Source organism: Tupaia chinensis, unplaced genomic scaffold, assembly GCF_000334495.1.
Source record: "Tupaia chinensis unplaced genomic scaffold, TupChi_1.0 Scaffold000634_1, whole genome shotgun sequence".
Classification (NCBI taxonomy): domain Eukaryota; kingdom Metazoa; phylum Chordata; class Mammalia; order Scandentia; family Tupaiidae; genus Tupaia; species Tupaia belangeri.
Window position 1 is genome coordinate 4,578,535 of NW_006160154.1, and position 23,326 is coordinate 4,601,860.

At 34.8% G+C, this 23,326-nt stretch overlaps 1 protein-coding gene across 3 annotated transcripts in view; it reads left to right on the plus strand.

Annotated features, from left to right (window-relative positions):
- Positions 1-23,326, plus strand: part of NUP58 (nucleoporin 58) — a 78,296-nt gene that overhangs the window by 38,006 nt on the left and 16,964 nt on the right. For 2 of the 3 annotated variants that reach the window (XM_014592008.2, XM_006159531.3), the window contains exons 13-16: positions 6,476-6,677; positions 12,011-12,109; positions 13,843-13,938; positions 15,196-17,346. In XM_014592008.2, coding sequence (XP_014447494.1) covers positions 6,476-6,677; positions 12,011-12,109; positions 13,843-13,938; positions 15,196-15,365 — 567 coding nt within the window. In that variant the 3' untranslated portion in view covers positions 15,366-17,346. Of the gene's footprint in view, positions 1-6,475; positions 6,678-12,010; positions 12,110-13,842; positions 13,939-15,195; positions 17,347-23,326 lie in introns of those variants that run through there. The other variant, XM_027776161.1, reaches the window with a different exon arrangement.

The following is a 23,326-nucleotide window of genomic DNA, read 5'->3' on the forward strand; positions in this document are numbered from 1 at the left end:
CCAAGACAAGAGTTTTCCCGTGTTCTCCACCAGTAGTTTTATAGTTTGAAGTCTTATGTTTAAATCTTTTATCTATTTCGAGTTGAGTTAATGGTGGTCCAGTTTCGTTTTTCCATAGGTGAATACCCAATTTTTCCAGCACTGTTTGCTAAAAAGATATTTTTTTCTGACTGAATTGTCTGGTGCCTTTTGTCAAAAATCAGTTAGCTGTATGTTTTAGTATTTATTTCGGGGGTTTCTATTCTATTCCATTGGTCTTTGTGCCTGTTTTTGTGACCTTCTGGCAATTTTTTTTAATTGTCTAAGAAGTTTTTGATTAGATCTTCATTCCCTATAAATATAAAGTGCTTTATTAGACCAGCCTATGGCATGGTGGTTAAAATGAGTACATCCCACATAATCACACCCAGAAACAAACATTAATAACATCGATGCTTTTTAAAAATGCCCAGTTCTGTAGTTTGAGTTCTGGACCTGACTGCTTAGGAAACACACCAGGGGTGTGTGCCAAATCCCAAAAGGAAGGAGAAATGGAGGAAAAGGGATTATAGTGTGACCATGACCCACAGAAGGGATGCTCTCTCCCTCAGTCTCCCCCTTTGTCTCTCTCCCCAGTAAGCACATGTGCACTTTGGCAAGATTTTTAAATAAATAAATAAATAAATAAAACAAAATGTTTTATTATGAACTGCTGCTTTGAAAACAAGGGCAGAAATTTTAAGGCCGTCTCCTTCCTCTCCAGATTACTGACGTGGATGTCCTTCTCTCAGCCTGAGTTTGCTGTCTTCTCTAGCTATAAGAACATTATTGAGTTTTGTCTCATACACATTAACTATACCAAAAATTGTACTCAAATAATAATAAAGTTGATCGTGTTATATAGATATGTGTATTTATGTATGTGTGTGATAATATTTTCTTTTATAGATTTGTCGATGGCTATGCAGAAAATTTATCAAACATTTGTAGCTTTAGCTGCACAACTTCAGTCTATTCATGAAAATGTAAAGGTAAGTTTTTATTGGCAATACAACTGTCTGAAAATTTAGACCTGTATATTTGGTCATTTGAGGACAAATGTATTTATGCATTTTTCAGAAAGAGCTAAAATTACTTATAAGTGAAAAGATGAACTACTATAAACCATAATCATACTCAGAAACAGCCACTAATAGCATCTATTCTTTTTAAAAAGATCTAAATGCCTTGTGCAGTCTTTTGTTTTATGTTTTTTCAGTAGTATATTATAAATAAGCTTTTAGTGTTAATACATATTTCCTCAACATTATTTTTAGTAGTTATGTAGGAATTCATTGTATGTTTTTTCAGTTGATGTAAACTATTATCTGTTGTTGGACTCTTAGGTTTCCATTTCTTTCATTTTTTAAAAAGATTTTGCTATAGGGTATGTGTGCTCACTCTAGAGACAAACAAAAAGTGAAAAATCACCCTCCAGGGGAGATGGCTGTACCACAATTCCTCCTCCGTTCTCCTCTCAGAATTTTGGGCACACACTCACACATGCCCAGAATTAGTTTCAAACCACCAAGTCCAGGACTCCAACAATGGTTGGCCATGTGGGAGTTCAGCACCTTAACCACTGTGCCATCTGCTGGCTGATCCTCAGTTGTTTCCATTTCTTTACCACTGTATATACCCTAGAGAAAATAAACATTCTTCATCCAGAATCATTTGAGCTGCTCTAATTTTATGGTTTTTTTAAGTGTTTATTGGTCACTGCATTTAAAAAATTGCTTATAACATCTCTCCTTTCTAAATACAGGGAACTGTTTGCGTTTTAAAAATAATGTTAATATAATAATTAATCACCGAATATTTTGACCCTTGTGTAATATGTTAGTTCTAAAAATCTATTTAAACAACGTGTTAAATACTAGTATACTTTTTCTAACTAATCATTAGGCAAATCTAATTAAACTCAATCGTATAGTTATATGGTCCAGAAAGCTTTTCAGAAGCAGTCAAACTTGAGTCTAAATAAATAATTAATGGAAAAGAATGGAGTTTACTAGAGATTATCAATATTTTATTTTTATTCTAATCTGATGCACGGTGACAATTTTTTTAAAAAGTTTGTCATTTAAGTTTTTTTTTGGAGAGGTTTTATTGCCATAGGGCGCGTGCACTCGCCAGACAGACAGAGACACAGAGAGACAGAAAGCAAGAAGTCACCCCCCAGGGGGGATGGCCACGCCACAATCCCTTCTCTTCCATTCTCCTCTTGGGATCTTGGGCACGCACGCACATGCGCCCAGCGTGAGTTTTAAACCACCAGGTCCGGGATGCGAACCGCGGTCGACTACGTGGGAGTCCAGTGACATAGCCATTACGCTAACTGCTGGTCCCAGTCATTTAAGTTATACCATTTTTTAAATGATAGCACTCTTCTAGGCCTTTTGCTGTAATAGATCTAAAACCCTAAACCCAATCTTTAAGATTATTTTATTTTTCAAATAATTATTTAATTTTATTTATCATCGTTGTTCTTTTTAAATTTGCCACAGGGCACATGTACTGACCAGAGAGTGAGAGAAAGAGCGCAAGAGAGCGGGAGAGCCGAGGGAGAGAGAGAGAGAGAGGAGGAGAGAGAAAACAAATGGCCAAGTCCAGGACTTAAACTACAGTTGACCATGCCCAGCACCTTTAACCACTAGGCCACCTGTTAGCCCTTAAAATTATTTTAAAGGAGAAATTTTTATCAGACTTTGTTTCATTTTATCAGCCTATGGTAAGTGTTACTTTAGTTTTTTAAATTACTGGAGGTGGCACTTTGAAGTCTGTATCATACAGATATAATTTTTTTTTTATTAAAAAGTTTCTAATATATTAATACATAAAGTAGAATGCCATTATAATGAATACCACCACCTAACTTCAACCATTATCAAGTTCCAGCTGAGCTTATTCAATCAATTTTCACACAAGGACTGTTGTAATTTTTTTTTTCCTGAAGTATAGGGTCGTTGGAAAAGTCATGACACATTTTTGCATAGAAAAACAAAAAAATACATCATGATGACCCAATATTTTAAAGAAAATCCCAGGTGTAAATATGCATTTTTTTAAATTGTACATTCTCTTCCCCTGTTTAAAAATGTACCCTGTTAGATAACATGACCATAAAAAAAGAAGACTGACATTCACATAGAATAACCCCAGATCATGTTGAATAAACTTAACATGAAATTTTGACCTAGTTCCTTTTTTTTTTCTTTTTGCAAAATATGTTACCAAGAACCAAAAGATGCTCAAAGATCAGATTTGGTATTTTGCCATTTATTTTCAGCTTAGTTTAGTAACCAAACTAACTAGATGTTCTAGATTTGTTCATTTCTTATACACATCTCACAAGGTATTTTTTTGTTGTTATTCTTCCTTTTGATTTTCTTTTGTGAGATACTGTGTTGAAACAGGTTTAAACTACCTTACTTGGCCCAACCTCGGTGCTGTTAATAATTCTGGAACCTTTACAATTATATAAATCATGGCTGATGTCAAATGTTTTATTTTGCTTTGGTTTGTTTTTTTAATAACTTGTCTTTTTCAGGTCTCTAAGACAGGTCATTATTATGAACTAAAACTTGTGGAATAATGATGCCAACCAAGCCTTGTATGAGTATATGCATAGAATTGCACAGGAAAAGGAAGGCTGGATTTAGGGAAGATCAGTGATTAGGTTTGTTCGTATATTACATGCCCAGCTTTTGATTCCACATTTCCCTTGATAATTAGGTTCTTGTCAGGCCCACATTAGTCCATGATGAAAGAAACAAAGCTTGGAACTGGGTCATCAAATACTGAACTTCCATGTAAAATGACAATGATAGCTTTTACGTACTCTGAATAACAATAAGGTTTCTAAGTGTTGTACTTGTTATAAACAAAAGCCTAATTTATTGATTTCGGCTAAAAAAAAAAGGGTAAGAAATATGAAAAATAGGCATCTCTTTAAAAGATATAAAATTGGGACCAGCAGTTAGCGTAACGGCTATGTTGCTGGACTCCCATGTAGTCGATAGTGGTTCGAGTCCCAGACCTCGTGGCTTAAACTCATGCCAGGTGCGTGCCCAAGATCCTGAGAGGAGAATAGAAGAGAAGGGGTTACAGCGTGGCCATCCCCCCCCAGAGGGTAATTTCTCGCTTTCTATCTCTCTGTCTGTCTCTGTCTTTCTGACGAGCGCACGTACCCTATAGCAAAAACCTCTCCAAAAATAAAAAGATATAAAATTGATCTAAATTAGGCTTAATCTTTAATACAAGTATTTAATCATTCTAATGTGACAAATTTTTAGTAATGACCTTAAGCAAGGCAGATACTGCATTGGGTAAACCAGCCTACTTTATAAACTTAGTAATTTTTCTTATTCTGCAGTTGTAAACTATTTTTTCTTTAGTTTGGACATACAAGCTTGGTATGAATTATTCTCGTTGTGCAGTGGCAGATAATATAAACAGAAATATGATACTCTCAAAACATTCTCAACTGAAGTATGCCTTTTTTTTTTTTTTTTTTAAGAGAGATTCTTGCTAGAGAGCTTGTGCATTTTGTGCATTTGCCAGAGAACATGTGCACTTGCCAGAGACAGAGAGACTGAAGGTGAAACATCCCCCCTCAGGGGTGATGGCCATGCTTCAACCCCTTCTCCATTCTCTTCCGGGGATATTGGGCATGCACACACATGCACCCAGTGTGAGTTTCAAGCCATGGGTCTGGGACTTGAACCATGGTCGGCCATTTGGGAGTCCAGAGATGTAACCATTATGCCATCTGCTGGTCCCATCTTTTTTTAAAAGAAAATTATTTAATCTTATTTACAATATTATTTCTTTTACTTTGCTACAGTACACATGCACCCACCAGAGATAGAAAGAAAGTGAAAATGAGAAAGCTACCAAGTCTGGGACTTGAACTGCAGTCAGCCATGTAGAAATCCAGGGCCCTAATGACCATGCCACCTGCTGGCCTTGTGACATCTTATTTTAACCATGTGTCACTTAGACCATTAAAAAAAATGTATTTAAGGGGCTAGCAGGTGCCGGGTCGTGAAGATGTTGGAGTCTCACATGGTCAACTACAGTTCTAGTCCTGCACCCAGCAGCTTGAAAATCATGCCAGGCACATGTGCATTCATGACCAAAATCCTGAGAGGAGAAGGAGGAGAAGGGACTTGGCATGCTGCCCCCCAGGCCAAGGCTTGGTAATTTCTCACTTTCCTTCTCTCTGTCTCACTCTGGGAGTGCACATGTCCTATGTTATAAAACCTTAGGGAAAAAATAAAAAATCCTCTATTTAATAAATATGTGTTTAGGAGTGGTATAGTGGTTAAGGTGCTCGACTCCCGTGTGGCCAGCTATGGCTCAATTTCTGGACTCAGTGGCTTGAAAATCACTCCAAGTGTGTGTACCCAGAGTCCCGAGAGAAGACTGGAGAAGGGATTGCAGTGTGACCATCTCCCCTGGGGGATGATTTCTCACTTCCCCTAACTCTGTCTCTTTCTGGTAAGTGCATGTGCCCTATGGCAAAAACCTTTAAAAAAATGATAAAATAAATATTTGATACTGTTTCTTTATCAAAAGTCCATGAGGTTGCATATTTGAGGGAAAAAATTCATGAAAAATTGGAATATGTATTTATTAATATCAGTCTAAAAGCTTAGCTGTCTTTTTTTTTTTTTTTTTTTTTTAAGAGATTTTAGCTATGGGTTTGTGTGCTTGCCGGAGAGACAGAGAGAGAAAGTGAGAAATCACCCCCCCAAAGGATAATGGTCATGCCACAGTCTCCTCTTAGGATTTTGGGCACGCATGTACATGTGCCCAGCCTGAGTTTTAAGCCACTGGATCCAGCACTCAAACTGCAGTTGAGGGAACCATCAGTTAGCGTAATGGCTATGTCGCTGGACTCCCACCTAGTCGACTGCAGTTCGCCTCCCAGACCCAGCAGCTTAAAACTCATGCCGGGCACGTGAGCATGCGTGCCCAAGATCCCGAGAGGAGAATGGAGGAGAAGGGATTGCGGCATGACCATACCCCCAGGGGATGATTTCTTGCTTTCTGTCTCTGTTTGTCTCTGTCTGTCGCACGCGCCCTATAGCGAAAATCTCTCCAAACTTGATTACGTGGGAGTCCAGTGACATAACCATTATACCATCTGCTGATCCCAGCTGACTTATTTCTAACAGGGCTTCACACAGCCAAAATATTTTAGGCAGCATATTATAAAGATATATGACAAAAATAGAAAATAAAATATGCAAAGGAGTGATGAACTCTCAAACTCAACACTTCTCACACTGACTTGGGTTGTTTGTGGCAATTTACAATTCAGGTGGAACATATAATATTAACCAAAGGGTCTTTGGTAGCTTATTTTATAGATACATGCATTCACATATCATCAAATTCACAGTCAATTCAAAGGAACTTGATTAGCTTTTTCTTTTACTTATACCCTTAGGTGCTCAAAGAACAGTACCTTGGCTACAGGAAAATGTTCTTGGGAGATGCTGTAGATGTGTTTGAAGCGAGGCGAACAGAAGCCAAGAAGTGGCAGAATGCACCCAGAGTTACTACTGGACCCACCCCTTTCAGCACCATGCCAAACGCAGCAGCCGTTGCCATGGCTGCAACACTTACGCAGCAGCAACAGCCTGCTACAGGTCTGAATGCATTCAAGTTATAGCTTCTTACAGTAAGGTTCAAATGCAGAACATTTATGTGTGTTTTTTTTAAGTCTTCCTTTTATGTGAGCACTGAAGAAATTTCTATGAACAGCTATTCCAATACAATCTAAATATTGTGATGGACACAATAATAAACATACCTGATAAAAAAATGCAGGGTAGTCTTAGCAATAATTATACATCAATTAGATACTGAATATTGTGAATTTACTTAATGTTATTTGCTGTATTGCTATAAATGCCCTTTAGAACATGGTGTTTCACTACTGAATTACATTTAAGAATAACATTAGATTCTGAAATCATGATTGTATCATTTATTGTTTAAAGTCAGAGATAATCAAAAAGTATGTTGCATTTTTTAATACAAACTACTGATAGATGGTGCATTCTTATTTTCTTCATATATAGTGATGATAAAGTACCCACATCCAGGATGAAGTATGTTTTTATTGAATGAAAATATATTGAAGATCAGTAGGTTCATTTGTGTGTATATTATCTGGAGTCAGTATGCAGGCCCTCTAAATCAAATTTTGAAGAAGATACATGCTGTAATTATTGTGTCTTTCCAAAAGGAACAGAGCAGTAGAAAGAGCAGGGAAAAGATGTTTGAGGTGTATAGTGAACAGTAAGTAGGACTGGGAAGTTCATTAGTTTAAAATAATTGGTGAGATACTAGAAAGCAGATCATTTTATTCCTTGGTTTAATTCTTTTGAATCAGAGAAGCATTTTTGTGGTCTGGTTCTAAAGTTTTCATTTGGTCCAGTTTTGGACATGATTACTCATTTTATTCTTGCAGTCCCTTTTGTCAGGCTTGAAGTTTGACATAGAAAAAAATATAGTCTTAATAGATACCAACTTTTTTCTTTAATCACTCATAAATTTTCGAGTGATGTAGCATGTATCTTTCTGAAGAGTTTCCATATAGTCTAGTAGTAAATCATAATACAAAAATAAAGAAAAAAACATATATTTAGATGGCATTCAGGCTGCCTGTACCAGGGAAGCGTTCTCTGGTTTTCACTATTGGCAGCTTAAAAATTTGTTCTTCATATTTGGAGATGACAGAAAAGACTTGCCATCCGTAAAGGCTTGATGATGGATTTATGCCAAATCCTGGATAGTCCATGGCTGGATCCATGTGAATAATAACTCACATAAGCACTATCTAGTAGCTCTCTAGCTGGCTGGAGGATAGAATTGCATTCTCAAGTTACAGAGTGAAAAAGTCATTATGGGTTAGATTCCTTAACTGTGACTATCAGTTTTCATGATTATTTAACCAGCTAATCAAACCAAACGTAGTTAGTTTATTTTTTTAGAGCCAATATTAATTCTAAAGTAGATCAGATAAGTGTAGGTTTGGTGAAGTATTCTTAAAATATAGTGGATTCCTGTTCTAATAAAACTTGAGAAAAGTCAGTTATCTAATGTGTTATGCTAGAAGTGTTATCGTCTATGGTAAATAACTAAACTTGACCACTTACAAAGTTTTTGTTGTTGTTTTAAATTTACCTAGACAGTCTTATATCAAGAAGGCTGAAGGTATTCACTCATACATTTTGGCTAATGGACATATGAAAACATGATCATTCTCGAAATAAGGGTGCCTCCTAGGCAGCGGACTTTGGGGATACAATAGGTAGACGATACAGATATTGTCTTTGCTGTCTGGTGGTAGAAGATATTAGTTTAACTTGTAGTAATTGTTGAGGAGCCTTTTGCTCATATATTTTAATTTTGTCTACAACTTTTACCAGGCTTTGGAGAAGTTGACTTCTTACAGTATTCCCTGCACTTTTGAAGTTCACATAAGAGCTTTCTAATCAGGTGGCAGGATTAGAAATATAGCAAGCTAAACTATCTTACACTGTTTTTACTTTGAGTAGTATAAGAAAGAATTGAGAAGCTAAACAATAGTGGTAATAATTGTGCGTTATGTCTTCCTTTTTCCCCTAAAGGTTTCCCAGGCTCTCTAGACCATTCTTTTATGCCATCTCAGTTAAAATGTTTATTATTTTAGTGACACCACCATGCTTGCAAGATTTATGAGCACTGTTACATACATTTGCAATGATTTTATAAGTTACAGCCCATTTAGAAATGTTCCTATTTACTGCAGTTATGTGTCCAGTGACTTATTCCTCCTGTGACTTAATAGAATTTTTTGTAAGTGCCACTAACAATTTTTAGACCATGTAGGTGAACCTAGATAGTGTTTGTGCACTGTTTTTATACATCACTATTTATCCGTACAAGATTCAGATTACCAGAGGGGTTTTGCTTTTACTTGCATATAGATTCCTTACTTCATTAATGTAAATATGGGCCATTCAGCAGATAGCTTCATATATTGCTGCCTTTTGGAGGTGTTTCTTTGTCATTGTCTTTTGTGGTGGAGGTAAAGGAATGAACTTACAAACGATATCCTGATTCTTTCATTCTTTTTAGTTAGAAAAGTCTATAATGGGGCTTGAGCATGGGTGAGTTACGATTATTTATTGAGGCCTGAAGAGAAGCGATGGGAACCAGCAGGTTGATTATGTATGAACTGAGCACCAGTCCATTGGTAAAGTATTACATGTTGGCAGATCGCGAGTATACGTGTCCACGGTGCTTCCCAGCCTCCTGGACCTCACCATTTACAATAGGCACATTTTCAGTATAATTTTAATTTAGGAATTTTTTTTTTTTTTAAGTAATGTACTGGATTGAGTTTTGCTGTTGTGTTTTGACACTTAAAACTTTGATGTTTACATAGTAAGACTTTTCTCCTATGTAATTTAGCTGCTGTTTTTAAGGAGTGAGACGTTTTGTTAGGAATTCCTACTTGCTAGCTTTTAGTATAGGTTTGGACATTTAAAGTATAGTGTTAAATAGCAAACTTTCAAGAACTTCATCTTAGTTTCTTGTGGTTTTGTGACTTTGTTGTATTTAATAACCAAAGGAACATTCCCCGTTAATTACTATGAGTAAAAATTCCAAAGTGGGGAAAAGGTTTTTTTTTTTTTTTTTTTTTAAGTAAATTACTACTTTAAAATATGACTTAGGAATAACCATACTAATTACACTTGGCATTTTCAGTGGTCATAGAAACTATAAATTTTAGCACTTTAGTCTTTTTTTTCTGTGAATACAGTTTTACCTTTAAGAAAACAGAATTTATTCTGGAAAATATGAATTACAGTGCTAAACCTGATTTCGTTATGTGTGAATATATTATATGGTAACTTTTGTAAAATGTTACTCTACATGAAGATTTCACTTTGGGCAATCATTGGTATATATTGCTACTAACTTAGTTTTATTTACAGAACTAAGAGCCTCTCATTGAATGACTATTCAGATTTCAAAGCAGACTTCTTGAATTGTTTACATTACTTGCCTGAAGGTTTTAGATTCTACATTCTAATAGTGAAACTAATATATATGGTGGCCAGAGTGTAATATATGCTAATACTTTGGCATGGGAGATATTTATCATGAGTTTTTACTATTTAAAATGTTATACATTTGCCTACTAGTTTTATAAATGATGTTGCCTTCAGAATTTATGTGAAGGTTACAAAACTCAAAATATCATGTATCTGTTGTGCAATGGAAAGTCTTGTCATCATTAGATAATGAGTTTTTGATTAACTATATCCTGAATATTGAGATTAGAGAAACTATGTTCTATTGCTCTTATAAACAGACCCACACACAACAAAAAGCATGCTGTTTGAGTAATCACTTATGACTTATAAGGCTGAGGGCTGTGGTGTGCATTATTCTTAGGGTCTTCCACCAGCAGTGCCTCCTATAAACATGTTGACACTTAAGTCTCTCAATGTTAAAGAAACTGGACGTGTGTTTTCTACATATTATTTTTGTTAGAAATAAAGTAATATGCTTAATTTCTTTTTCCTATAGTAACATTTTACAAAAGAACTAATAGACAGGTATTTTATTCTCAAATTGATCTCAAGCTGGATGTAAAAATTTAAATCCTTTTTTAATTTATTTTTTTAATAGTGTAAGAATGCTGGCTGCTATTAGTTGTTATTCATTATTTTCTGGGTAGAAGCTATTTGAAAGTCCAGTTTCTGTCCCAGTGTAGCCAAATGTAGTTTTCTTTTGAAATGCTTTATAATTTTACACTACCTTTTGAATATACAAACCTCATTCTGCATTGGACAACTTGAAGGCTTTGATTTCTTTGAATATTTAAATTTTAATGTGTATATTACTTTGGCAGTTCCCTCAACTTTGAGATGCACTGATCACTGTGCTTGAAAAAGACAAGACTGAAGATTGTACTATGAAATTTATTGAATAATTTTCATAAATTATTTATCAGATGAGAGATTTTTAGATTTTTGTATTATGCTTAGTTTAAAAAAATAGTAGTTAAAAAAGAGAGGCTAGTAAGTTTGATGCTATTCTTGCCAAACAAACTCAGCCAGAATCTTTAAATGGGAAAAGGATGACTAATTGTTCTGCATCTGAGTACATTTTCCAAAATGTTGGAAAGAAACTTTTGAATTGAAATCTTGAATGTATTGAATCTGTCAAGGTACACAGCGGTGCCTTTGTAAATTGTTCATTATCTATCTTATTTAATCAGGTGACAAGTGGTGTAATGTAGCAGAGTTTAAAACTAGAACTCAGTTAATCACTTTTTGTGAACAAGTTGGAATTGTCATGTTACTGTGTAATTGACTTGCTTTAAAATGAACAATAAATTTAATAAAATAAAACATTGTCCTGTTTTTTATCTATTTATTGTATATATCATTTATATTTCATATAAGAAATCATGCCTAGTTTTTTGATGCTTATGAAGTAACATGATAGTTTTGCTATGTTAGTGTCAGTCTCTTTTGAAAAAATTGAGACTTGATTCTAACACTAAAGGAACTTATATTTTTTAAAAAATCCTGAAAACCTTTACTGATTACACCAACTAATTTTGTCAGAAAACAAGTAGGGAGATTTTTTAAATTCTAGCAGTTAGTCTAAACTATAATTTATGATACATTAAGGATTTCAAATTAGGTAAAACTTATCAATCATCTTTCAATATGGTATGCCTTTTAAAATTGTCTAGTTCCAAACAAGTTAATTAAAATTTTTTTTTTCCAGACAGATAAGTTAGGCTGGAAAGACATCCTAAGAACTAAGTTTTAACATGGGATTTGTTAAACGTAATCATTGTTCATTTTTAAACTAATTTTATGAAGAAACTTTAATCTTGAAAGAGTAAGGCAAATTTGTTTTTTTCCCCCCCATTTTTTTATTTTGTTTTTGTATTTTTTTATACCAGGGCCACAGTCATCTCTGGGAGTTAGTTTTGGAACGCCATTCGGCTCAGGTATTGGCACTGGCTTGCAATCAAGTGGCTTAGGTTCTTCAAACCTTGGAGGTACACTTTAACTTTTCTAATATTTCATTGACCTATTATACATTTGAATTGATACTAGCCTGTAAAGTTTTTAAGAGGATCTGCTGCTATTTTGGAAGTTAAGGTTCCATCTGGCAAAAATGATTCTCCAAACGTAATCATTGCTTTTCAAGAATACAAGGATAATTCTATTTTCTGTGGGTAGTAAATATAAAAAGTATAATATTTAGTGGTAGGGATGTTTATATTTTTAAAATAATATGCTGAAATAGGAACCTAAGAATTACTTGGTTTTAATAAATTAAAATTTTTTTAGATCAGTATTCTTAATACTAGTTTGAAGTCCAAACCACCTCTGGATTCTATACATTCTCCTAATCATAATCTTCTTTTTTCTGAAAATGACCAGTTTAAATGGGGAAATAATTTTGTAATAAGTTAAATGACTTGCCATATGTCCATTTATTTCTAAGCACTGTTGGCATATTTTGCCTATGTACATCACTCGTGTGCATAAGCAGTTAAGCTTATTATAATCATTTCATGAGTTACCTCTAGTAAGGTAAGTCCTCTGCAGAAACATGCTAAATACAAATGCATTCACAAGTTTTTGATAATTGAAAGTTGGTTATATTTTGACAAGTACATAGTAATGAGTAAGATCAGTCAGAAGAGGATTAAGAGACTGGTCTGTATTAGGAATTACTAGACTCGTGGCAGACAGCATGATTTCTGTAACCCAATTCACCTGTTTCTTAGAATTATAGACAGTGATACTGTCAAACTCAGTATTTTAGATAAGCTGTTAGAAAATAGCATAAAAAGGGTTTGAGCTTTGTTTATAGGTACTAAGCTTTTATGAGAGTAGAAACTAGTATTCTTAGGATCTGTTCATGAACTTTGTGTGATTATAAGATATTTCTTTTTTTAAATTGTGAAACTGTTAGGTTGTCGGGAAAGTCATGGCTTGTTTTTCTATGCAAAAATGCATCACGACTTTCCTGAAGACCCAGCAGTATTGTTAAGAGGAAAAATATGGTACCTTCGGGTTCCCCTGTTGCATTGCTGGTAATATGGCAAGAATCTACTTAGTAGATTTAAAGCGATTGACTATTATGTAGGGTTTTTCAATTATATTCTTAATTAACCAAAAACATTTTACTGTAGAGCAGAGTAAAATTACCTTGTTTTACTTAGTATTTGCAATATTGTGCATGTCTTGCTTTTTCATGTATTTAGTCAGTCTTTTTTTTTTTTTCTTTAAACAAAATACCCCTAAAGTAGATATCAGGTGTCTTCAAAAATTCATGAAAAATGAGTATTTTGAGAAAACTAGGGATAGATTTAAGAATTGTTTTGTACCAAATAAATTTATATTTTAATTCTATTTTTCTGTGAACTTTTTACAATTCCTGTACATTCATAACTGCCTAAAATCATTGAATGGTCAAAAAAGTTTCTAGCACATTTGGGAGAGAATATACTGGTATGATACGATAGCATTTTATATTATGACCTATGACCTTGTTTTTTAAAAATTACTCCTGGGTCATAAGTTAGTCTAAATAGATAAAAATTATTTTAAATACATTTTTTTAAAAGTCTTATGCAAAAGAGTTAACAGATTTCCTTAATAAGGCCTTCTTTTTCAACACTGTATTTATTAGACCTTTGGTAATTTTCAGTGACTTGTTAGTATCCTGTAACCTGTGTTTTATGTACCGTTGTATATTTCTCTATTACCCTTCCACTAGGATTTGGAACTAGCTCTGGTTTTGGATGCAGCACCACAGGGGCCTCCACATTTGGATTTGGAACAACAAATAAACCCTCAGGAAGTCTTAGTGCAGGTTTGTGTGTTTCTGCCTGAATTTCAGGCAAATTTCAAGGTGCAAATGATTTAATTTAAAAGTATAAGTGTTGTTATTGCCAATAACTCCAAAATATCCCTTATTTGGTTGCTATTGTCTGAATGAAGCATGCAAGCCTAACTGATCATACAGCTTTATCTCCATTTTAAACCAAAGGACAGGTTTGTATAGTACTTCTAAAAGGACTTCTTAGCTTACTTTAATAAGTAAATACATCTTCTCTTAACTAAGTCGAGTTTCATTTGAACCCTAGTGACTCAGTTCATGGTTAAACAATTTTCTTCATTACTGCAAAAATGAACCCATTGTTGTGAAAGTTTAATTCATTTTTAAACCAGTGCCAAAGAGAGATTTTTCATTTCTAAGTCCCTCTGGTTTTAGAATACTACAGTCTTAACAAATGATGATCAATGTGTTTCCTTGTTCATTTTTAAATAGGTATAATTTTTTGACTCTCCTAGTGGGAAATTCCTCATTTTTGGTCAACTTTTTAATTTACTATATTTGTAAATAATGGTTTATTTTAATGTGTAAGGTTTAGGGATAAATAGCCTAAACCTTACACAATGACTAAAATAATGTCTAATGTCTAAAATAATGAGATAATGCTCTTAAAATGTGTTTAAATTTAGAGAATTTGAAGGAAATTCTGCTTAATATTAACTATAGTTTAGAATTAGCAGTTCTTATAGAATAAGATAATAGAATTCAGCAGTATCAGGATTATTACCTAAATATTGTATTAGTTAACTAAGCAGTCATAGTACTTGATCCTATTTAGACAAGGGCTCTTATAAAATCAGAATTAGCACTGCTCTTTGGTTTGTTCATTGTCCTAAACAGTGTGGGTTTAGGCTTTCTTGGAGGACTCGGGGTTGCAAGGGAGGACACAGATGTTGCAACTCTTTCTTCTGCATATTGGTAAAATGTTTTTGGTGGAGCTGAGGAGAAATGTACCTTGAATTAACAAGAAAAGTTATATCAACTTCAAGCTTTCTGTAGACTACTTATTTGTGTTTAGGTTTCTCTTGGCCTGCATCACTAAACTTCTGTCTTTAAGGTGCCACTTAGTTAAATTATTTTCCTATAAAATTCCATGTTAGAAATTCAGGGCCTTAAAATATTTGCTATTCTTATGTATCCTTTCAGATAGAAATTCACCACTCATCCCTGTTTTTTTGTATTTGTTTTTGTGAATTAACTTCTGATGTGAATATTTTCTTCTCTAAAAATAAGGCTTTGGCAGCTCAAGCACATCTGGGTTTAACTTCAGCAATCCCGGCATCACGGCATCAGCTGGTTTGACATTTGGTGTGTCCAATCCTGCCTCTGCAGGTTTTGGAACAGGAGGACAACTCCTTCAGTTGAAGAAACCTCCAGCTGGAAACAAAAGAGGAAAAAGATAAATATATGGAGTAATGTGTGGATAGAATCCATAGTAGCACTGTTTAGTCTATGAGTCTATTTTTCTAATGATGCAGTAATTAAATTGCATCCCAGGAAATTTATAAAGTTTTGATATTTTCCCTACTCTGGAATTTGAACTTTGTTCATGTTTGTCATACTGAACATCTTTTTTTCTTGTGAATTTAAAACCCAGTTGTGTATTTTTTAATTTTGAATCCCAGTGTAAGAAATGTTCTGATTACATCACTGATTGATATGGTAGGAAACCATGAGTCTGAAACCTACTATTTAACTTAGTGTTAGTAGCAATGTTTTTGTTGATAAGGTTTACATTATGTGAATATATGCACATTTGTTTCTTATATACAGATGGTATGAACTCTAGGGCCTGTACTAGAATCTGTTTGTTCCTTGATAAAGGCCTTTTGAACTATACTGCAGGGCATCTTGTGAATATGTATGTAAATATATACAGAAAAATACGCACAATTGTGTGTGCATATAAACTATATATTTACAGACCTACAACTTTTGCCTCAGACTGTTCCCCTTTTCTAAGGGTATTCAGTTTTTCACCTGTTACGCTTCCAGTCCTCAGTGCTTGTAGAATGATGAGCTAGAGTTACCAGATCATTACAGTTGTTTGCATAAAGGCTTATTGAAATGGTTACTGGAGTAAATAATTTGGCTGACTCAACTTCATTGCCTTTGGTCTTTTCTATTTTTGTTTCTCCCCTAACTTTTAGCAGCTGCTCCAAATGAGGAATGCATATCCTCATTTTGCTTATTTGAGATGTTTTTCATATCTGAGAGATGGACCTTCAGGAGCATATTTGAACTCCAGACTGGTGTTCTGGGACAATGAGCTACTAAGCCAAATTGATTCTATGCAGGTGAAGGATGCACTGCTAGTTGAGTGAGAACTTTTCTAGCTATTCCAATACGGAGTTCTTTCTTATAGGGCTATTGACATTGACACCAAATGGAGTGGCTTCGCAGCCTCGTAATGTCTTAAGTAAGTGCTTAATTTGGAATAGAGAAACAATATATTTTAAGAAAGAAAAATATTCTTTGTAGCCACTTATAAACTCTCGTTTTAACAGTAAACCAAGCTCCAGGTAATAACACATAAGCATGTCCACTTGCATCTGTGTGGTATTTGTCTATTTTCTATTAGTGATGTCGAGTGGGTAAAAAAGAGAACCCTTGGAAAGAGAACTGCCTTAGCCATGACTTCAGAGAGAATATTAGGTAGACCTATTTATCTTTCAGGTAGTTTTGAGATAGGATGTGAACGTGGAATTTCATTGAAAATAGTTTAATTTTTTTTATATAGAAGGTTTTGTACATAATGTGCATCAGTAAATATTTTCAGAGTCGTTTCACCAAGGCACCTTTTTTTTCTATTAGGTATTGTGCGTGCACGTGCACGCATACACACACACACACACACACACACACACACACGAACACACATTTTTAGTGTAATGTTGGTTGAGTTTGAGTATAAAATTTGTTAATCTGTTTTATTTATCTGCATAGCAATGTTTGGCTTTTTTTAATGGAAATTTTGCGCCTTGATACATTAAAATAAGGAAAACAATTTGTGTTTGAGCACTAAATTTGTTTTTATTTTTGCATATTTTCTTAATACTGTAATCCCCTGATTCACATCTTGGGGGAGATTAGGAAAATGGTTTGATTTTGTGTTTTCAATGACTGTCAGAATTTCATATGCAACTACAGCAAATGTTTTTCAAAAAGGACATTGCATTGTGCTACAAAAATCTATTTATATTTCTTGGTCCTTTTTCCTTTATGTACTTTACAGTTTAATATGTTGAATCACTGGAAATTTGTAACATTAATTTGGGGTAGGAGTTTAAATGTGTTGTCATTGTCTCCATCGTCTTCACTTTGTCCAGAGCCTATTATTATGGAAACAATAAAATGTATTGCATCAGTTGCTTTGAAATTTTATAGGTGTCAGCAATTCTTAATACATAATTTTCTTATTATTGTTTTTTTATTCTCTTTGGTTGGTTTTTAGTGTTTTCCTTTTACTAGTTTAGACATCTTGCTCTTTAATAAAAACACACACACAAGGTAGGAAGCTCTTTCGCTTGCTTTTCTCAAAGTTGCAAAAGCATTAAACATTTTTAATTACACAGAAGATTGCTGAGTAAAAAGCAAAAGTCCCCTTCAATTCCTAGGCTGAAGAATATTCCTCTCCTTTCCCCAGCATATCCACTCTGTTTGGTGTCTATCCTGTGGATGCTGTTTACAAAGGCTTTTTCAACATATATTTATAAACATTCTTTCTTCTATAGTCTCTCATTTACTCACATTTTATCATTGTCTTTTAGATTCTTTTTTCCCTTTGTTTAACACAGGGGTTAAAAAAAATCTATGTATTCTGTGACTTTTTTCTCTCTCTAATATGGTATCAACATGTCAGTCTGTATATACTTTTTACATACTATCCCATAGACTTGATATATAATGATCTGTTCCAACTATTCACTGTTGATGGACAATTTCTTTTCACAATTTCAGTTTTACAGAAAAACTTGCAGTAAGTACCCCTGTACATGACTCTCTATGTTTATGTTTAATGTTCCTTTGGGATTGATTCTGGAAAAGGAATTGCTGAAAAGCATATAAATTGTGTGTTTTAATGTCATGGCCCGCCCCACATGCTATGTAAGCATACATTCCTACTAGAATGTATGAAATACCCATTTGCTAACATTTTCTGTAATCCTTTGAATAGTTATTATCCATCTTAGTATTTGTGAGCTTGAACTTTTAAATATATGTATATGTTCACTATCTGCCTGTTAGTATAATTGCATGTTATATCTTTCGTCCATTTTTATGGTTATTTTGTGTTTTCTTCTTGATTATTAGTTGGAGCTCTGTGGGTAATTGCTGTTAATATTTTTCCTATGAGGTATGTCTAGACTCAACTGGATTCAGAGCCCTGCCTTGGCCCTATGCAATCTTGGGCAAGTTATTTTACATTTCTAGATCTCAGCGGCAGCATCTAAAAAATGGGGATAATATAATGGGTAGTTGTATTAATAATACAATCAATTGGGGACCAGGAGGAGGTGGCATGGAAGTTAAGGTGGCTGAATCCCACATGGCTGACCATGTGGTTCGAGTCTAGACTGATGATTTGAGCACAATAGGTGTGTGTGTGTGTGTGTGTGTGTGTGTGTGTGTGTGTGTGTGTGTGTGCGTGTGTGCCCAACATCCTGAGAGTAGAATGGAAAGGGATTACAGCATGGCCGTACCCACAGGGGAGTGATTTTCTCACTTTTGCTCTGTCTCTCTCTCTCTCTCTGGAAAGCAAATGTGCCCTCTAGCAACAATCGTAGTAATAATAACAATCTACTTTGAAGCACTCAGAAAATATAACCTCTGATACTTTACAAGCATTAACTATTTCTGTACTGGTACCTCCACTGCTTTAATTATAGCCTCTGATATGTTAATTTTTTTCTAATAGTTTTTGTGTGGATGACTACTCTGGGATACTTAATCATTTTTTTTCCTAGAATTATTTAATTTACTTATTATTATTTTAAAATTTGATCAGAGAGAAAGAAAGTGAAAAAGCAAGCTGTTAGGTCTGGGACTCAAACCACCATCAGCCATGTGGCAACTCAGCTCCTTAACCACTGTGCCACCTGTCAGCTCCAGGATACTTCAGGATACTTTATCTTTAAATTGAAATTTAGGGTGCCGGCAGGTGGTGTGGTGGTTAAAGGTGCCGTATTACCACATGGCCAACCACAGTTCAAGTCCTGTACCTGGCAGCTTGTGTTTCTGCTTTCCTTTTCTCTCTCTCTGTCTCTCTCTGGTCAGATTTTTAAAAGTAATAACATACGGAATTAAATCAATTTTTTTAATTGAAATTTAGTATGTATTGTATAAAATTTTATTTTTCTGTAAAAATCTTATTGGCATTTTAATTGGATTTACACAAATTATATGATCTGGGGAGAATTGGTATCTCTCTTATTTTTCTTTAAGAATTATTCATGGGACTGGTAGGTATCTTATTGGCATTTTAATTGGATTTACACAAATTATATGATCTGGGGAGAATTGGTATCTCTCTTTTTTATTTTTCTTTAAGAATTATTCATGGGCCTGGTAGGTGACATGGTGGCTAGGGGTGCTGGACTCCCATTTGGCCAACTGTGATTTGAGTCCTGGACTTGGCAACTTGTTTTCTCACTTTATTTCTCTCTCTCTGATCAAATTAAAACAAGTAAGTAAAATAAAGTTTGATAAAAAAAATCTTTTTTAAAAAAGAATTACTTAATTTTATTTTTTATTATTATTATTATTCAGTGTGACCAGAGAGAGAGAAAGTAAGCCTGCCAGGTCTGGGACTTGAGCCACAGTAGACCATGTGGGAATCCAGTGCCTCAACCACCATGCCACCTACTGGTTCTGACAATTGATATCTTAATATGAACAACACAGTATAAGCATTTATTTGGTCTTTTATTCCTCCAGCAAGGTTTTACATTTAAAAAATTTTTTTAATTAATTAATTTCACATTCATCATTGAGCATCATCACAGCATACAATGTGTGACTTTCCATTTAGAATATACTGCATAGTGGCTTAATCATACATGTTATAATTTTCCACTTCTAGTTTCATATAGATAGATAGATAGATAGATAGATAGATAGATAGATAGATAGATAGATAGATAGATGGATGTACATTTTCCCCCATTACCCTCTGCCATTCCCCACCCTCCTCCCACACTGTCTCTGGAGTCTACAATTGCTTTACATTCCTTTTATTCCCCACATTTTATTGATGCACAAAATTTCTTAAACTGACTACTTTCCTTTTTATTTATTTAAAAATTTTATTATCATAATTTTGAGTAATATATTTCCAATAGCAAGTTCAGCTGACATATACATATTTGTGAATTCATGTCTGACTTTAGTTGTGAAACTCTGAGTAGAATGAATATACATATTATAAAGTAGCACCTAGCTGATGTTATATAGTTTACTAGAGTATTAAGTAGGTATTTCTTAATATATTTTTTCATTTCAAGAAAAACAATTTAGCTTTAATCAAAATCAAAGAAATGCTAAGAAAGCTTTGCTTAAAGCCAGGAAACATGTTAGGATTTTATTCAAACAGTAGGTACATGAACCTATCAGCAGCTCAGGATAAAACAAAAATTCTTAAAACCAAAAAACAAAGCCTTGAAGAAAATCAAGAATTCTTTAGTCAAAAGTCAAGATTTTATTTCACCAGTTCAGTCTCACGTACTTAATCTTTTATTGTGGTCCAATCTTCCCAATTAAATTCTGGGATGTAATATTCAACTCTAAACTTGTCCCTACGATTAAGTTGGCCATTTTCTTAGTTGTTTTTGAACTCTTATTTCTGTGTGTCTGTATTTAGTTTTCTTGGTACAGCACTCCCTTCAGAACTTCTTGGAGAGCTGGTCTGGTGTCAGTAAATTCTTTAAGGTTTTTTTAATCTAAGAATGTCCTTGTATTTTCTTCCCATATGAAGGATAATCTTGCCGGGTACAGTATTCTTGGTTGAAATTGCTTTTAACACTTTGAATTTATTTTCCCATTCTTTCCTTGCTCACATTATTTCCAGTGAGAGGGCTGCTGTTAGCCTGATGGGATGTCCTTTGTAGGTAACTTGCCGTTTTTCTCTTGCCAATCTTAGTATCTTGTCTTTATCTGTGGTTTTGGTCAATCTGGCTATAATGTGTGTTGGAGAAGATCTTGGGTTGATTTTATTTGGGGTCCTTTGTATTTCTTGGGACTGGATCTTTGAGTGCCTCTCTAGATTTGGAAAGTTTTCTTCCAGGATTTCATGGAATAGATTATCAATGCCCTTATGAGTCTCTTCGCCTTCTGGAATACCAATTATTCTGATGTTTGGACGTTTGATGGATATTATAGCCTTCATCACTAACAGTTCCATTTGATTCTTTTATATGGTGTATATTTCCTCTTTCAGATCTTGAAGAATTTCCCCACCTCCTGGAACTCGTTGGCTCCTTTCTCCTGCCTCTTTTGAAGTTCATTGTCTCTTCTCTTCCATCTCTGTTAGCTTTGTCTAATTCTTTATCTGACATTTTCATGAGTTCCATTTTCCTGTCTCAGGATAAAGGGGAGTTATTCTTTTCCTTTAGAGGATAGATTTTTTTTTTTTTGCTTTCTCATATTTCTTATGATCCTGCAGTGATTTCTGGTCATCTGATGGAATGTACATTTCTTCCAAATTCTTGAAGTTCAGTCTGAGTGTTCAGAGGCATGCAGGAGGAGGTGATCTGCAATCTCTCTTCTGTTCCATTTTTCACTCTTAGTGCATCAGATTCAGTAGGAATTGAGGAATATTCTGACCCTAATCATGGATACTGTTCACTTGGACCTGTCTAGACACTCAGTACGTGGAGGCTGAGTAGCCAGGGAATAAAGATAAAGAAAAAAGGAAAAGAATTAGAGAAGAAGAAAGAAGAAGAAAATAAAAAAGAAGAAAAAAAAGACAATAAAAAACTTTATATTTTAATTTTAAAAAGCAAAAGAATAAAAACCATGCAATATTTCACAGCTCAAGTTCAGTAGCCATCTCAGGATGGGCCTGGGGTTGTGCCTCTCCTAAAAGGGATGGGGAAAGGCACGAATTAGCACAATAAAGGAGGAGCTTGAAAGCCCAGAGAATATTTTATCTTAAATTAGTTTTTTTTTTTTTTTTTAATAGACACGGGGAGACACAGATGGAGAGAAGGGTACAGAGGTAGCCCTACCCACTAGAAATTAATCTGGAGGGAGAAGTCTCAGCAGATCATTTTTAGTTCCTGAAAGCAATTTTTCACAGCTTCAAGTTCAGTAGCCATCTTCAGTTTTACATTTTTATCTGATTCTTGCTTGATTGTTTTTTCTAACAGCATCTTGATTTTAAGTGTAGATTTTCATATTGTAGTAGTATAAAGTCATTTGCATTGTTAAAAATGCAAAGTAATTGTCCTTTTATGATAACATAGCCCAAATTAATGTCTCAGTAATCTCAAATATGTCTTTTTTGCAAAAGAGTTTAAATAATGCCTTTAGAAATATAATGGGCTATTTGTGAAATATGTGGGTTTGATTGGTTTATTAGATGATACAGTATTTCGCTTTGGCATCCCCTTTCCTCAATCCTGTGCCTCAGCCTCTTTACTATGAACAAGCCTGTCTGCATTGTACTTATTTATTTATTTATTTATTCTTTTAAGTGTATGTATTTCTCCTATGAGTGAGAAAGACAACACTTCCAACAGGGCCTTGGCACTGCAATTCACCCCAGCCTCAGCCAATCACAGATGTTGGGTAAACATACATGTGCCTACTCAGGGACGTCTCTGGTCTTAAACTGAGAACTTTGCGGTTCCCTGTGGAATTGCCCTGCGGAGTGTTGTGTTTCACCACTATACTATTGTCCTGACCCTGCACTACACTTGGAAGTACATACCAAGGTTGGCCTACCAGATCAAAAGACCATAGGCCAGTGTCCTAGAAAATGTGAGTTAGAGGGTCTAATTTAAATCTACTCAGTAAAGTCATCTTTGCTGATCACAACATACTCCCTTTTTTTTGGGGGGGGGAGAAGTTTTTGCTATAGGGCGCATGCGCTCGCCAGACAGAGACATAGAGACAGAAAGCAAGAAATCATCCCCCAAAGGGGATGGTCACGCCACAATCCCTTCTCCTCCATTCTCTCAGGATCTTGGGCATGCTCGCACACGTGCCCGGCGTGAGTTTAAGCCACCGGGTCTGGGACATGAACCACGGTCGACTGGGAGTCCAGCGACATAGCCATTGCGCTAACTGCTGTGTCCCCTTTTTTTTTAACATACTCCCTTTTGAATGCATGGTTTGTTCTGGGCACACTCGGTATTTACATACT